This window comes from Sceloporus occidentalis, unplaced genomic scaffold (genome assembly GCF_023333645.1).
Source record: "Sceloporus occidentalis isolate IW3139 unplaced genomic scaffold, rSceOcc1.0.p SCAF_31, whole genome shotgun sequence".
NCBI lineage: Eukaryota > Metazoa > Chordata > Lepidosauria > Squamata > Phrynosomatidae > Sceloporus > Sceloporus occidentalis.
The window spans coordinates 843,764-862,388 of record NW_028317011.1 but is presented as its reverse complement, the minus strand read 5'-3'; the positions used below and the strand labels follow the sequence as shown (position 1 = coordinate 862,388).

The 18,625-nt window shown below is 38.6% G+C and overlaps 1 protein-coding gene across 1 annotated transcript in view; it reads right to left on the bottom strand.

Moving 5' to 3' along the window:
* The window catches only part of LOC149298667 (S phase cyclin A-associated protein in the endoplasmic reticulum-like), a 118,932-nt gene that overhangs the window by 88,505 nt on the left and 11,802 nt on the right, over window positions 1–18,625 (bottom strand). The window contains exons 2-7 of the mRNA XM_089487033.1: window positions 17,309–17,376; window positions 15,726–15,920; window positions 10,784–10,884; window positions 7,889–8,005; window positions 6,961–7,121; window positions 5,063–5,328 (exon numbers count right to left, since the gene is read on the bottom strand). Of these exons, the coding sequence (XP_089343159.1) occupies window positions 5,063–5,328; window positions 6,961–7,121; window positions 7,889–8,005; window positions 10,784–10,875 (636 nt within the window). The 5' untranslated portion in view covers window positions 10,876–10,884; window positions 15,726–15,920; window positions 17,309–17,376. The remainder of the gene's footprint in view (window positions 1–5,062; window positions 5,329–6,960; window positions 7,122–7,888; window positions 8,006–10,783; window positions 10,885–15,725; window positions 15,921–17,308; window positions 17,377–18,625) is intronic.

Sequence of the window (18,625 nt, the reverse complement as noted above, 5' to 3'; positions counted from 1 at the left end):
AAGACGCATTTGTTGTAGTTCTGCTTCCAATGAACTCTACCTGCGGCTGTAGCTCACGAATACCCAATTTAACAATTTGCACAATATAACAACATGATCTGGTGGACATTTGAGCTCCATATGTGCTACAGAACTGGGTGTCTTATCTTTTTTCCTCGAAATGAAAATTACGGAGTTTCAGCTGGAAATTATAGAATTTCTAAAACCAAAATTGGTTTCATTGTTTTTCCAGCAAAACTAATAAACAGACACGCAATTTACATGTAACGTTCAACTTCAAGCAGAGAGGGAAAAGAAAGAAGAAATGATATGAAATGTTATTGTACGGCTTTCTTTTTTTCTAGACGATTTACTAGTCTGGCAGTCAGAGGCTTCATGTGCCAATCTAAGATTTGGTAAAACGGCAATTCTACCAGATGATGGCCTTTCCTGTATAGATGAGCCTATAAATAAAGGGTTACAGAATAATGTAAGGACTTTCTACTTTACTGAGAAAGTGGTAGGGAAGTGGAGCAGTCTTCCAGCAGAAGTGGTAATGGTTAATGCAGTGAGGGACTTAAATAGGAAAGGCATGAAGGTATCCTGAATATAAAACAAGACCAATGACAAAATGATGTTTGAGGACTTTACAGCAGACCAGTTTGGCCAAAAGGTTCAGATTTCAAAATGCCCATTTGCCGCAGATTCATTTTTGGCAGAACCAAGATGTTAGAAAGAAATAAATACCAGCCCAATAACTAATGGCCCAATGGGAATCAAAACGACTAAACTAGGAGTTTAACTGCGTCAACTCATTGCTATAGTTTGAGAATGTACATTACCTTACTGGGGCTGCTAGTTACTGAGTTATATCAAGGCCTTAACGGATTTAAATCCACCCCAGAGCCTATATAGCAGTGAGATCATAAATCCTGTATTTTTTTCCTGTTACCCTACTTATCATACTGTTTGCTTGTCTAGCTAATGTGAACTATTTTAAAATCACTATTTACCATGAGTGTTATTAATGTGGCAGCCATAACCTCCTCAACTGGCAGAGCGTTTCTTTCTGAAAGCATTATGAGTGTTAAGGGTGGAGGTAATGGCTTTCGCTGGAAGATCACGTCTCTGCCAGATCCATAGACAAATCGATATCTATTATATAAAGCCATTTGGATGTTGATACAAACAAATCAACATCCTCTTATTGCTGAAGAATGAAGCCTGTCTGAACAGCCTGAACATCACCAAGGCAGCGAGCCATAAAAACAGTGGAAGCTCCTTTCTAAATGCAGCATTGTCTGCAACAGGCTGTCAATATGTTCCTTGGCAGGAATCTCCCTTGTCGGACATCTTGATCTTACCACCACTTCTGAGACGACAAAGCGATTCACTACTTGGGAGATGAAGTCACACAGGAACATGATCCTAAGCAAAACTATGATTTTTTTTTTCTATCTATGAGAAATGAGTATTCCAAAAAAACTGATTTCCCTAAAAAAAAAAAAAAATCATTAGTATTTAAAATCCTCAGCTGTTCGCAACTCGCCAAGTTTTGTTATCAGAAACATACAAGGAATAAACATGAAAACATAGATAAGACTGCTGTCTCTAGCCCATGATGGAAAGCAGAGCAGTGTATACTAGGACTGTTTAGTCTCCAGTAATATAAATGATCTGAATGTAATGAAACGCACCATTTATAACTCTCCTCTTTACAGCGTAAGGTCTCTCTTAACACAAGAGAACTGATGGTAGGATTCTTTCATTCATTATACAGTGTATATACAGATGACATTACCAAAACATAAAATATTTGTATATACATTTTTAAAAACTCTTCAAAGCAATATATCTCGGGGGTGACCAAGTATAAGTCCATCCTGTTATGGCACCGCTTCCAATATCTTTATAAATATGTGCATTTTGCCTTTGTTTCTGCAAACCAACAACGCAGTTATTGTGAATCTTTCAATGTGATTAACCAGACTATAAAAAGCAAAGGCAATACATGCAAACTGAATGCTATTTTTTACAATGTCTTTCAGGTGTGGTTATTAATGGCCGAGTATATTCACTCTGTAACATCTTATTTATATATTACCTTACGCCTGCCTGCTAACAGGATGTGGTCCTCAAAGATCTTACAATTGCAGGCGTCATGGAAAAAACAAGGACTCTAGGGCATTAAATCACAATGTTAATATGGGATGTTGCCACCACCCTCCGTCTATGCTTCTGAAAAAATATGTGGTGTACCCTGCTAAAAAGAAGGGTAACTTAATGTTGGGTCCCTTTCATTTTCATGTGCTGCTTTTGTGTGTCTTACGTGCAGGTACACATATGGTGTAGCGTAAAATTTATCTTAGGATCAGCAGTTAAAACCAGTCTGGATCACTTCAGTGCTTCCATTGAATGGGGAGTGTGCAATGACTACGCTGTGTTTAGGCTCACTACACTAATGAGTCAGGACTTGAGAAATGTATGCTTTAATAAAAACTCGCACAAGATTGGTTTAGCTCTCAACACTGGGCACAACTATTGTGGGGTCATGTGACGTTGTGTACGGACCCTGCCGAGAGTCTCCCATGGCTGCGCATAAAGGCCAAAAACAGCTCTATTATTATCTTTTATTTATATAGCGCCAACAATCTATGCAGCGCTTCTTACAATACAAATATTCAAGGGGTATGAAAAGATGAGAAGTGACAGACCAAGACAAACCGGTACATTAGGTGGCGAGAGCCCTGCTCGCAAGCTTACTATCTATATAAAGAACTAATTTAGAGAGGAAACTTGCATAACCTAATCGTCATACATGTAGATAAGTGGGGTGAGTGAACCCCCCAGGATGCAGGAAACATTATATAGAGCCCTGTAATGGGTCATCTGACAGAGACGGCCTAACCGGGCTGAAAGTTGCCAGTCCTCCCATGCATTTCAGTCAGTGGCTGTGGGTTTTGTAATCTGACAGACATGGATGATTAGCATGTTGGCCAAACGTGTTATGTGAGTAATTGGCATTACTTGCCCCATCCCTCACTGTATTCATGCAGCCAACTACAGTCAGTACAACACACCACCTCCTGCTCACAGAGCACATCGCCTACTCCATACCAAACACCATTTAATGTTCCACTTCACTGAGTACCATACATTACACGCTGTGTGTGGTTTTAATAGTCGTTCAGCCAGCTCCAATTTAATTAATTGCTTGATTTTGATCAGTCTATTCTTTTGCAATCTGCCGCCAAATTAAAACCTATTTCACATAATAGCAATTATATATAAATGTAACCGTAACGTTCGCACTGTACTACCCATTGCATTAAGGATCTGTGTCGCCAGTATTACTGCCAGCTGTCAGACTGTACCGTCATTCAAAAATACAAGCTAATACATTGCTGGTTCTCTGCATCTTAACACGTTATCCTGTCTGCGCTAATGAACTACGCAGGGCAAACTGAAACAAGGGTTACACGCCAGGTAAACTCAGAGACATCAGACACACACTCCAGCTCCTATCCGCTATACCACCATGAGATGTAGACCTCCTTTTCTCAAAGGACCTATAAAAATAAACATATATCTAATGTAGCCTCCAACATCCCAATGCTAGGCATTTAACAATACAGAAATGTTGTGGTTTAACCTATTCAATTTATAATCGTCAGCGGTGCTACCAGAGGCACTATTTCTGTCTGTCTGTTCTAACAGCCTGTCACCGGCTGTCTTTATATCTTATGGCTGAAACTCCCCTCTTCAATAAACACATCTCCACCGCACTCTGCCTACTGTACGGCCGTATTACCCCGCTTCAGCCGGCTTCCTGATAATTAATGACTTGTTCCCTATCAGTTTATTCTTTTGCAATCTGCTGCCAAATTAAAACCTAACACATTTTTGGCTGTGCAACTCGTGTCCATCATTCATAGAATACATTTCCATTGCTGTTGTTATCCAGCTGGGAGCTCTTCTGTGCAAGTATCTCGCGGCTGCCAAGCCAAAAAATTCCATCTACTGACTTATTTGCTTAGTGAATCCACGTATCGATGGGCCGGTTCCACATTATATGAGGAGCATTGACCCAATGGGGAGAACCGTAATCAAAGTGATCTAATGAAGGCTACAGGTTTTGACCCTTTTATGTGAAAAAACCTTGGGGTACCTTACACATCACCTTAACTTCACATTTATAAATGGATATTATGGGTGCGACAATCATTGAAAAATAAAAACAATTCAATCTTAATTTTTGGGGAATCTAACAAAGCTGGAAGGTTTTAAACATTTTTATGTAACATTTAAAAAACAAGAAGATAGGAACTAGGTGTCCTCATTTAAGAAACGCTTAAGAACAGGAAAAAGATAAATTTCTAGGGAAATAAAATAGGAGCCATAAGATACATTTTGCAAGCCATGTCTGATGTACAATGGTTTTAGATTTTTTAAGAAACTTTAGGACATGTCCATGACACAATTTATCACAAATAAATGATGTAAATATCACATATTTGCCTACTAGAATACTCAAACTTTGCAAAAAATGCAAATGCAAATGTATAGTATATCCATGAAACCAGGAATGACACAAAATGCCAGATCCTCATACGATACAACCTCCCAAAGATGGCATCGCTGAACTGGTGGTTCTGTCTTCTTCAAAATCCAAAGGCAAAAATAGCAGAATGTGTTTTATTTCCATAGTATCTGAGCCAGCAAGCTCATGTTACCAAGAACTAAAGGACATTATTATTTTGGGTGCCATTTACATCAGCCAGGAATTTGAAAATTATATACATTCTTTTCACAATTTCGGTCATCGTCCAATACAAAAAAACAGGAAAAGTAGAAACAAAAAACTAAGCATTAATGAGAAGGTAAAAGTGTGGTCAAAGAAATGAGTTCCCTAACAGCGTAGCTTCCCGAACCATGTGACGTTCTAAAACAAATCTTCATTTTTGAATAAAAAATGACAGATATTGCAGAGGAAAGGGTAAGATTTGAACTTCTTAATAAACTCTGAGCTGCTGTTGCTATGGATACTTATCTAGCACACGCATTGTATGTATAGGTATGGTACCTGGGTTATTTCCGTCAGAGGAATTTCACACGGGCAAAGCAACTCCTTCTGAGGAGGTTCCACAAGAACCGGGGCAAGGTCGGATTTATAGATCTCGTGTGGCAACACTTCGCTTGGCTTGGAAAAGACATTCTCCTTGTTGCTGTCATCTTTTGCTCGTTGTTCTGCCGCTACTGTAGGAGAGGGTTTGTTTGCCGCTGTTGTAGATCTGGAGCGCACCGGCCTGCCACGTTGTACAGTCTCCCAGCCTTCGGCATCTGTCCGCTCTGCTGAGAACGAGAACCATCAATATTATTAGTACTAGGAAGAGTGCAGCTAGCTACTGGTTGACCAATGGAAGCAATTTAATATGCTAAATTTAGCTGGAAGAAAAAAAAACACCTGCATGAGAAGCTGCAGCGCCCTACCACACACCCGCCAAACACTGGCGAGAAACTCTTTCCATTAAAATCAATAGGATGGCTTTCAGTCAAAAGCAGATGTGTTTGGCCAACCAGATCAAACTCTGATTTGGGCAAAAGCAATAACTACCAATCTCAGAATCTGACTAATGACACTGAATATCTTGGCAAGTTTCAACACAAAAGAGACATACAGTTTATACAAAAACTCCCAGACAGCCTGTTACTATATAACTGTGCTGTATGACTGCAATATTAATCAACAGGAATATTTTAATCTGATGTTTTATTTCTTTTCAATTGAAAAATACATAGAATTATTGTTCCCAACTGGAGTCAGTTCACTATGCTTCCTTATCCTTACTGACAGATTTATGGTGGACAGAAAGTAGAACGCTCACGGGAGGGAAGCATTTAGTAACAGCTTCTCAACACCAATTCAAAAGGAAACAGAAGATTAGTACCAGGTTTGTAACCCTTCTATTCATATCCAGGTTCACAGTATTCATCAATAACAAGGGAAAGGTTACGAAAACCTTCTACCTGTGTAAGCGCTATCTAGCTTTTAAAAGATGGACTACTATTAGTGTAATGTGTTAAAAAAGCTTAATTGACGCAAATAAAACATATAAACATAGAAAGTGACAGCAGATAAGAACTATTTGGCACACCTAATCTGTCCATTTTTATCTCAAACCTTAATCAACCCTTGGTCTAGTGTTCTCTGGATTCTGGATAGTCATATGGCTCTGCCATTCATTTTTAAGCTCCCTTACTGTATTAACATCTGCCACTTCTGCTGTGACACTGTTACCCTTATCCACCACCCCTTCAGTAAAATAATATGTCCTTACATTACATCTAAGCCTCTGACCTTCAAGTGCTTGTTCTAACCACTCACCTCCTTTGGAATAAACTTCAATCCTATAATTTTATAAATGTTTATATGCACTTAAAGGTTTCCATGAAAAGACATGCTAAAGCCCAAATGGAGCATATATAACGGCCACTCACATATGTAACATTTTAATTTAGCTTGTTGCCATTTTACAAAAAAGATAGTATATAGTGGAAAACAAAACACACTGCAAAGACTTACAAAAAATAAAACTATTTTTTCTAAATAATTCTAATTTAAGACAGTGATTAAATTCTTTAAAACTGCAGTCTAATAATGGATATTGGAGTACTTTTAATTAAGTACCTGACAAGATATGTTGCATTGTGTCTATATTCTTACAGAGTATTTGATACAACAGAGTTGTAATCTTTTATCAAAATGAGCAAAACCCTTAGGAAAGAGTTGCAAGATTAACTTGCTCAAATTGCTTTCTCACACACCAGAATTGGGTTTTGGAGTGAGAAAAGCAGACTTCAATGACAGAACTACTGCAGAGAATCACTTTATTGCCCCTGTAATTTCTTATCATTATAAAGTGTGCTTTCAGCATTGTAACGCATGCTTCACCTATAGTGTCTATAGTGCCCATTCCTTACCAGTTTCATGTGGCATTCTGCGCGAGGGGCTCGGTGCACTGGAGCGCATGGCCTCTGTAACCTGGTTGCCGGCAGTGCTGCTGTGATTAGCCTTCACTTTATCTGCCCAACTTACTCCCGATGAAGTCAGGCGACTGGGAGTAATGGTAAGCGTAGGTCCCCTAAAAAAAATGTATTATTATATTCATAAAACATCAAAACATAGAGCAATACTTTCCTTTTCACCATAATGTTTTTTTAGAACCCCCACCATATTGTTAATCCTATAATGACTTACTAGCTTGATTTAGTCAGTTAATGCCACAAAAGAATAACAACAAGAAAAGTATTTAACCACAACTAATGTTAATTACCCCTTCAAAAGAAAGTTCAATAGAAAGGCCACCAAATAGCAATGAAGGATGCAATCATGACACTGACGTGAACTGTTTCCTAAAACAGCTAAGATAGGTATAGAATAGATAAGTCCTCACTATTCAAGATTATTGCACAAACAACCTCCATTCGGACACTAATTGTATATTAATTCATGGTCATTGCTGATACACTGATATGGAGATTAATAGTCCAGTCTGTTTACCGGTGAATATGTAAATTCTTAACTGTTGCTCATGCGATTACAGAGGACAAATTACAGGTACACGCTCATGCCTGACCTTACATGACACAATACAGCGGTAGTTGACAAATCTATTCATTTCATGTATTTCTGTGTCCTCTAAGCAGTTAGTAAACAGGATAAATAATTATTCTTGTGTTTTCTTCAGCCCTTTCAAAAAAGCAGGCCTTAAGTAAATGTAAGCTTAAAACACCCATACATAGCAGTAGTCAGAAGGCTAAAAGTAGGTTATGACAGAAGAAGGCTGACAAACAGGACCCAAATTTATAAAATGCAGAAGCTAATCAGTGTGTAACGTTCTGTCCATACCCAAAATTGAGAGCTCTCCTTGCACTGGAAGCAGAGCTCACTCTGTCAGATGACGGACTTGGCAAGACATGACGCCCTGGGGACATTTTCTTCACTTCCCATGCCAAGGATGTAGGTCTAAAAAATACTGCACACTGTTAATCACAACCCAAATAGCCAAGACATGCATTACTCACGTTACAACCAATTTTTACTAGGCCACAGGACCTTCAACACACCCTTCCAACAATATAGCACCCTATAGCAAAATGTTACAATGGACAGGAAAAATAAATATTATGGTGCATTAAATCCTTTACAGTAGTATTTAACGATATATTGAAATACCTAAAATAAGAGTAAGTCACTGCCAAAACTTTCTACTTTTAGCTATGACTGCAGGTGGCAAGGTAGGGCCATGCTTATGTTCTAAGCCATTTGCAATAGTCCTAAATAAAACAAAAGGCAAAACTGTTATACTAAACTAAAAATAGTTCTACTAATCTTACCTTTTATTATATACAAACACACAATTCTGTTTTACATATATACACCGTCTCTTTTGCACATCATCATCTACAGGGCACCTCCCTGGACCCTAACAGTCTGTCAAACTACCACCTCATTTCTTTACTTCCTCTCGTGTCTCACTAACTAACTTTCCCGATTCCAACTCCTTGCCTAATCCTCTTAAATCTATATTCTGCCTTTCCTCCTATGATCTCTCTCCGCTTCTCTTTGATCATGTCAGTAACTGCCTTACCTCTGTTTGTAACTGGGTGTCTCAACAATTCCTAAAACGCAATCTTTGTAAAACTGAACTTTGTATCTTCTCTCCTTAATGTCTTCTCTATCCCACATGCTTACTGTCTCTGCATCACCATTGGCCCTGACCTTTTATTCATTCCAAAAACTACTACCTACGCTTTAAGGACATTGCCAGTAGTTGTTCGTTCCCAACATTAAGATGGAAACTAAGGCTCTTGTTCATCCACTTATCTCCCATCCTGACTACTGCAACTCAGTCTTAGCTGATCGCCATGATATACCTGTCTTCAACAACATAACAATTTTCCTCTCCCATTGCTCAACTAACACCTCTACCATTTGTCAATCTCTTCACTGGCTCCCTGTACACTTCTGGATTCAAATTAAAAGCCTCTAGACTGTAAGCCTATGAGCAGGACCCTCTTTACCTAATGCATCAGTTTGGCTTAGTCTGTATGTACGGTAAGAATCACTGTATAAATAAAATAATAAAAACTAATAATATATTGGCACCTACAAAGCACCTTCCCAACCTACATCGCCTTAATAACATCCAAATACATACCTACCTGGTCCGTCTGCTCATATGATGATCCACCTGTCCAATGATCTGATTTCTACTTCTCATGCACTTATAAAAGACTTCTCAAGGGCTGCCCCTTCTTTGGAATGCCCCATCATGGCTTACATGACTCTCCCCTTGCCTCTAGTCCTTCAAAAAATCCCTCTTGTAATATACTCCCACCTACTTCTAGATTGTAAGCCTAAAAACCCCAAAATGTTATGTTATGCAAAATTGTTATGTCCTGCTTACCCATTGCTGCAGTGTATGACAGCGCTATATAAATCAATAAATAATATATACGTATATTGTCTCTGCTTTTTACATAACCCATCCGTTGTTGCTGCACTTTTACATGTTGTTCTACAATTCAAAGTTATATTTTAGGGAAAAGGCAAGTTGCTGTTAGAATAAAAAAAAGAAACCCAGAGGTAAACCAGGACCTGAGATAATCAAGTGGGGTTGGATTTTTTTTTTAATGAAAGATTTGATTACAGATCGGTCCATTAGTAGAATGAACTATATGTTAATACGCCAGTGGCAGACAATAAAAACCCTGCTTCCTTTAATGACAACGCTAAATAATCAAATGTCTAAAACTGGTTTTATTGCCTTTGGAACCAGCTGTACCATGATAACATCAGCACCAGAGATGTTCATACACCCAGGAGGCAGTGGCAGGGTTAAAAGTCATCCGTGTTCTCATTTATCCCTACCTGCTGCACATAGATATTGGCTATACTATTCATCTATCCGAATATCTGTATTCAGGAGAAGTCTCCTCAACTCTCTAGGCAGGAAATAAACGTCATTCAGACAGACGATCAGAAACAAAACTGCATATTAACCCCTTCAGGGACGGTCATTTTTCCTATTTAGCAGTTCCATTAGGCCAAGGTACTTTTGACTATTATTTAATATTTTAATACATTTTCATTTCATTTAGTCTATTGAAAGGGCTTATTACACATGGAAGGCAATGCTAAAAATAAAGAGAATATTATGCAGGAAATATGATGAAGGAAAGAAAAACAGAGATACGATTAAGGCAAAGAAAAGGAGAATGTGATAGAGAAAGCAGAGGGAAATATACAAATGAAGACAACTATAAAATAAATAACGATAAGGGAAAAACAGCAAATTGTGAAAATGTATTCTAGAGAACACTGCTTATTGGTAATATGTGGCCTACCAACGTGCTCAGGTGTTTTTTTTTTTTAATCAACAGCATCAAAATAAGGAACACACTGATCACACTCTTTGGGTGCTTCTTCTTGATATCAGGTTTATCCATGTTGACATGTCAATTCTGACAAACTGGTTGTACCGTAATTTTAGCATACATACTATTTTTAAACAGTATTTACTTATGCAAAGGGACAAGAGTACAGTGTAAAAAAAAAAACAACAAAAAAAAATACCCCTCCCCACTATTACCCCAGGACTGCTAGACCACATACAGTGTATTGGGTTTCTGGCCCATTTGATCAATTCCACACACCAGGCATGGCAGTGAAAGAGTAAACTGTGAAGAAAACTAGACACTAATTATTGACGTGTCAGAAACTCCCCATGCCGTTATTTACCTGCTTTGGGCATCTGTCTTCTCAAGCTTTTCCTGAAGTTGAATCCAGTCAATAAGAGCTTTGAAATCTCTCACATAGTTATCGAGCATCATCAAAACTTCCTACAGACAAAATATAAGCAAGCACTTAGAAACAACGCTCCTGCTGCGACTACTATACATACTGTATAATCCAGCGAGAAATAAGAGAGATTCCAACAGTTTTCTGAACCTCTGTAATAATTACATTGGAAATTAAATACTTAGAAAACATAGTGATATAGTTAATGTACATTCCAGGGAGCCATGGCCACATGATTTTTTGGACCAAGACAGTACTGAAAGGAATAGAGAAATAATTATAAACCACAAGAATAACAGAGCTTAAATCGGAATAACTTGCATTTCATTAATGTACATGCAACATTTTTCCTATGCACACACAATTTGTACAAAGCAGCGTGTAGTATAGAATTTACATGCTGCTTTCTCAGGGTCAAGTTGGCATCTGCTACCCACTGTTTCTGCTTGAGCAATGCGGTTAAAAAGAAAATTACCTAGACCTAAACAGTAATCACAATGAAGTGAAAGAAGAAATCCCTGTTAGCATCCAGTCTCAACTGCTTGGATAAGACATCTACTTAGAACATCAGCATGACCAGCTGACAGACAGCCACAGAAAACGAGGTGCAGTAGATTTTCATTCCATTTTCTGACATGTATTATGAAAACATCTAGAGCTTCTGGTTATTCAGCCATCTCATAATTCCACAATTCACTCAACAAACCAAGTCTGTTTCGTTGGCATCACATGTGACACACAAAATCCTATGATCTTCATTGTCTTTAAATTCATCCTTTCCACACACAATAAACCACCAAAAATACTAATACACTCCTTTGTGATATCCCATCTGGATTATTGAAACCCCCTTACTAACTGACCTCCCACCACTCCGATCCATCCTGAGTACCGCTACCAGACTAATTTTCCTAACCCGCCTTCATCATCGCCTGCCCCACTGTGCCAGTCCCTCCATTGGCTCCCTATACCCTCCACAGTTAAATTTAAACTCTTGACCGTGACCTATGGAGCGCTTAACAACTCGGCACCTCCCTATATCTCTTCTCTCATATCCAGTATAACGTGTGGACGTTTAACCAGTGTAACATATGGAAGTTTAACTTTACTGAGAAGGTAATAGATCCCAGCAGACGTGGTGAATGCTAGTTAAAGATGCTCGGGATAGGCATAAAGCTATCCTGAATCTAAGACAAGACCAGAGACTGATTAACTCCAAACTTTACATCAGGAAAAATGAGCAGACTAGATGGGCGGAATGGTTCTTATTCATCGCCACATTCTTTGGTGCTATGTGTGTTGCAAACAGTATAATATCAATGTGCTATAGTTACAATTATACATAAAGTCAGTTGGAGAACGCCGAAAACTCACATAAGCAATAAGAACCCGTATAGCCCCCCCCCCATGTATAATTTAGATGTCATCTGCTAACTCCGAGCCTTCCACCAAGTATGGTCATTTAGGGAAATCTCTGTCCATTGGTGCCTTAGTTGCTTGTTTAATCATAATTCGCTTAGGTATATGTATGTAAGGCCTATATAAGCAGCCCTGTACTTATCACTTCCATTTCGGCTGCTCCCCACTGGGACACATTTCTGTGACTCCATTTTTTGCACACCGTTGTATGCCAAACGAAGATTATACGAGGTTATCACACAGGACAAATGTACCTCGCTCCTCAAATATGATGAAGACTATTTGGCCACGTTCTCTTCATTCAGTTGGGATTTTTGGGACAGATTTGATTTCACGAGACTTCTTCGTGTTCCTAACACCATCTCACTTTATCATGTTTCCAATGTATACCATGACCCCAGACTGAATAGGAAATACTACATGTGAATAATTGAATTTGCATCTAACATAATTAAAATAATAATGAAAGGGGTTTATACAGACTCCAGCTTTAAATGCTTTCAGCGCCAGGTTAATGTGTTCCATGTGTTGCGCACCTCTCTAGCAGTGACAGGGTTAAGAGTCTAAATGTCTCCGAAAACATTCTTCTGGGATGCAGAATTTCTTAAAATCTACCAGTACATAAATATCATGCAATTAAGTCAAATTTCAAGTAAATAAATTACTTTAGCTAAAACTACGATATAAGATTTAATTAAAACAATATGAAAAATAATATGAAAAGAACCTATCCAGATATTTGGGAATACAAGGCAATATAATTCCACTGCTCTATAATAAAATGTTTCCTTTTGTAGAGGAAAAAAATGTCTTTCCCTGTTTTAAATATTGTGCCATTGTTGAAGTTTCCAAAATGGTCAGCTGTATTTATGTCCTGGCTGGTGGCGTACGAAGGATTGTATACAGACTTTTCCAGGAATAGCTTACAATATAATTCTGAAGTTTGCGGGATTGGTCGCCATAGTGTTACTGGAAGGTGAAGAAGCTTCTTTCCCCACTTCTGTCATACCCAACCCAGTTCAAAACATTGTCCTTTTATGCATTACATTGTTACACATTTTAATACATGATGGATTATCTCTCTTCCCACCGACCTCACCCTACAGCTGCACTTCAATTTGTCCTTCCTTTTCTACGGGATATGTTGCTTCAAAGTACAAATATAACTCCAGGAACAAAACTTTATGATATAGCAATCGACTATTTAATCAGCGTTGCTCTGCATGCCGCCTGGGATGTCCACACTCCTATTGAGGATCAGAGATGGAAAGTTATGGGGGGAAAAGTGAAATATTCACTTAGTCAGTGTTTTGCCAAGGAGCCTTTTTAGAATATTAGGGAAATATTAACATGTTTTAGAAACATAATGTTTATTTCAGGGACAATGAATACCGTGTTTTTGGCAAGGTTCATATATTGCTATCCTTACTTACCAAAATGATATAAGTGACTGTCTATACAATCACAACAATACAATTCCTGTAGAGCAAGCAGTGCGGTACAATTCTATATTGCAAATCACAAATGTAAGAGCAGATTGCACTTCATTTTTACAATAGAAGGTAGAAGGTTTTGGCCCTTTTCTCTTTAAATATGACTAGACGTTTGTTGGTAAGCCCTTCCTTATGCTACTCATTATCTGGTTGGGCTTCTAATAACCAGCCACGCAATTCCATTAACCCATGCCAGTATATTATAGGTTTACTTAACCCTACCTGTCTGTAAGAAAACTCAAAGCTCCTTATCAGGCTTATCAAACTGAATAAGGTAACCTGATTCGTGTTTCACGAACAAGGGAATACAAACAAGACAAGAAATGGTAGGGGCTCCATCTCCACTCACGCATGTCTCTCTCTGGACATCTCACCAGGATCTGGACAAAAGTGTCTCTCAGAGTGACACCCTCCCCCACTACAGGTCACAACATGGAGATGCCCAGCTAAAGTTACCAATTAGTTTACCAATTGGCTGCAACGGATTCGATTGGTTTGTAATTAATTCTAGTCACTGGCGCGCACAGCAGGACTGTTGGCGCCATCTCTTTGTACCGATGACACTCTATACCAAGACGCCAGGACCCCTGGGCCCAGCACATCAATACAGCTCTCCTGTTCACCCACAACACTGCTAGCAGCAGATATATCCGCCGGTGCTGCAGCAGTTCAAGCTTCAACGATAGAACAAACATATAAGAACAGGAACCTTTGTCACGGAACCGTAATATCCTATAAACGATCATTTGTTTGACAATGTGAAAAAAAACCAAACACGTCTTTTAATAGAATAAAAGAAGAAGCATCGACTTCAAATGAAGCATTACTGAATAATCAGATGATGATATATTCAAATAAATTGCATAATTATGGTTTTATGTAAGCGCCATAATGAAATATGTATAGGGAGGCTACGCTATGCTGATTTAATCATGTGAATATGATGTATACCACAAGAGTAACAAAACCACAAAAAGTATGTTGTGTTGTATAAAGATGTCCGTTTACTAGGCAATAAGCAAAGGTGTTGTCAAAAGGAAATTTAGGAACAGTGAATGAAAAAAATACTTACTGAAAGACTGCAGCAAAGTATGCTATTTAGCCTGTCGGTGGAAGTATAAAACAAACTGCAACAGCGCCCCCTGCAGCCTCCATCAAATAGGACTTCTATTTTATGTGACATTCTTAAATGTCACTAGTGCAACTATGTTATATTCAAAGCTATGTATGTATCTCCACCTAAATGCATTAGCAATTTGTTCATGTTGGAGTTTACATGAGATCTATATAAGTATCCCATCACCCTTTGGCTTGACACCCTATTATAGATCCACTAAGGGGCGCTTGCACAATGGGGGAAAACAAAAAAACACAATAGTGTAGATTGTAATGGTAATTATAGAATGTCAATTCCCCCCCCATTGTGCAAGTGCCCCTTAGTGGATCTGTTTCGTGTTGGACCGTCGGAAAGTGTGTTTTCTTGGGTTGCAGCTGCCTATTGTTGGGAAGTTCTTTTTAACTTTTGTTATCACTGGGTGATCACTTGTGGTTATCAATTAGGAATACATTCCTTATTAATGCCCCATTAGCCAGCTTAGCAGGCCTTTGTGCCACTGTGCTAGAAGGGAACCCTCCTGAACCCTGCCACCAATGAAGAAAGCATTGGGAACATAGAAACACAGAGTCCTATGCCTGTGCACACATTTGCAATAAAACATCATGGTGCTGCCTGCCAGGAGAGAAGCTGACGATCATAAACCAAATTATTGGCATTTCGAAGTGAAAGAAGGGTTTTTTTTGTTTTTAAGCAGAAATTGCTATTACACAATTTTTTTAAATAGTTATGGGTACAAAGGTGATAAAGTATTGATACTGGAATATTTATTTAGCAAGATGTTAACAAATATGACCAATAAGATACATTGTGTCCATTTGATTGGATAAAGTAAGGCACTGACTGCCAAAATTACCTTGCATTCAACAACACTTTGGTCCGATTCACAGGTCACATAAATCTCATCCACAGCTCTTCTTAAGTTATCAAAGAGAAAAGCCCAGTAGCGAGCCCGGAGATCCGCTTTTCTGGGGTGCCTGGCTTTCGTTGGGCTTTTATCCTGATTTTTATCAGTAGAGGGGCCAGAGTTTAGTTTACAGTGCAAGTTGATCTGTAGAAAGAAATATTAAGCGTAAGCAACACATAAGAGCCACGCATGGTACTTAAAAACCGACAAAAAGATACAAATGTGGAGGAATCACAGCTTTGGGGGGGAAGTGTGTATGTATATGTATATGTGTACTAGTGCATCAAATGTTACATATGTCTTTTTACTTTTTGGAACGGCATGAAGAGATGGAAAGCGTGATTCTGTACCCCAAAGACTTTATTGAAGGCACATTACTAACGAGGTTTTTATTAAGTACAAACCAAAGGTAGCAGATCATTTCCGTGGAATCTGCACAGAGGTGAGACACTCTGTCGGGTAAAAACGATTTATTTCTTAATGAAGTGGTGACAGGGCATGAGTGAAGTTAAATAGATTCGCCTTTTGCTGGTAAAGTAAAGCTTTGCGGTCCTTTCTTGTACTGAACAAGCTAATGTGAAACCCTTTGTGTACCATAAAGTCAACATTTCCTAAAGAGATTGAGGCATAAACTCCTGTTACTGTGATTTATCCTTTTTTTTTTGATTAATGGACGAAAAATAAACGCGCTTATCTCAGACGCTCATGAAATATCATAAACAGTCTTCTCATCTCAATTAATCTTCCTTCGCTAAGATTACGGGTCTATCAACAACCAAGAGAAGTCTCAGCGCCGGCTTCCTGCTCCCGGAATGAGTGATGATCGCACTAATGCTTCGCTAAGTAAAGCTGGAGCGTCTTTATGCCAGCAAAGCAAATATCTTTAGCGTTACAATAACTGGTTAGTGTTTACTTCTCACCAAAACACAAGTTAACTCTTGGCTTCCCACGTGCCAACGGTTCATATGTGATTAAGGGTAAAATGTCAGATGAACAATGGTGCTTGACAAGAAGCAAAAGAAAAATGAATGTTTATGGGGAGGAACGGAGAGATATGTCACATTAAGAAAAAGTTAGTGTTAGAAAAAAGATAACGATTACATGAAGAGCTCCAGGAGGAGTTATACGAATATGTTACACAAAGCAATTGGGGAGGAATAAGCAACAATGGAAGAATTAGATAGAGAGAGAGATTATAGGGGGTGACAGAGGGAGCTATAGGTTTTCTGTAGCAGCAGAAGGGTAAAAAAAAGCATGGGGTGCAATACGTGGAGGGACAACGAGAGATCATATAGAGCAAAGGGGAAGGTATAAGTAGGAGTTGTTTGTAGAGATTGGGGGTGGTATATTGACAGGGCATGTACTGCAATAGATGGTTACAGAAAGAGCTATACAGAAAGAGTTATATGACACAATACAAAGAGAGCTATATGAAGGAATTACAGAGACAGCATGTATTCGATATATAGTATATTAGCCATTGGATTTCAATACCCACTGCATTTATAATACGTGTCTTGACATATCAATACCTGCTTGGAAGGTTTGTGCACTCCATGTATTCCTCTCTTGGGTTTCCCACATGGCCATTTTGGTTTACCTGTGCAGAATGATATTTGAATATGAAAAATGATCTCTATTTTAAATATCACATGGCATTTTTCTGATCTAATTTCCTTTATGTGTACTATTATGTGGTGTATCAAAATATGCATACTAAACAGGGAGTTGCAGTGTGATAAACAATCCCATCTGACTGCGTTCACTATACATTATACATCCCCGGCAAGTTTTCCCTGCAAGAAAGGCCAACTGTCCCTTAAAGTATAGTTAACGCTGTGAGATTGTATGTCTTGCCCCAAAACAAGTCATTTAACCCCTTGACTGCTAACGACGGCATGGTACCGTCGCTAGCAGTCCCAGTCAGGTGCTAACGACGGCACCATGCCGTCGCTAGCACTACCCTACCTTGATGGAGGTCTGTGGACCCCCATCACCACCTACCCCGGCGATCTGCCCCTCATGTTGAAGGGCATCACTGTCACCACCCGATACGGCCGGTAATGACGCGATGACGTCACTGCGCAACTTTATTGAAAAATGACAATTGTCAGTTAAAGAGGTATGGGGGGGCATGCTGCTTAGATGCCTGTATCTCAGGCATCTAAGCAGCTACAGACCCCCAACATATATAATGCTTGTGAAAAAAGAATAAAAAATATTAAGTTAAAAAAATAAAAATGTACAAAAAAAAGTAAAAAAAATGATTTGGGGGTCTCTAAAGGCAGATAAATAAAGATCAAATTTTCCTAGAGACCCCCAAATTAAATTATCTAAGCATAAACTAGTTTAACTTTAAAAAAAAAAGTTTAAGTATTTTTTTTTATTATTTATTATTTCTAGCTAAATGATCACTGTGGTAGCCAATGTTACCACAGTGATCATATAGCTATGAAAAAGTCACATTCCCTTTGTAAAAATGGCCGATACAAAATTTTAACCCCATGATCCCTTTGATCATGGGGTTAAATTTAGCCAATGGTAGAGGGAGACAATTTTTGAAATCCTGATGAACTGCAAATATTATTAAAATCAGCCATTTAGCCTGTGCGGTACGTGAGTAACCATCTCATCCCTGGAGCACCTTGCATTTTTACTGCAAAACGTATTTTTGCTGTAAAAGTGATTTTTTTTCTCCCTTTACCATCATTTCTTTGGGATTGTAAGGGGAAAAAATGGTGTGTGCTACTGTGAGTGAATGTATGGAAAGTATGGTGTGTGCTTCTGCAAGTGAATAGAGATATGAAAGGCATGTGAATGGTCAGTAATTAGGGTTAAAGCCGTGATGT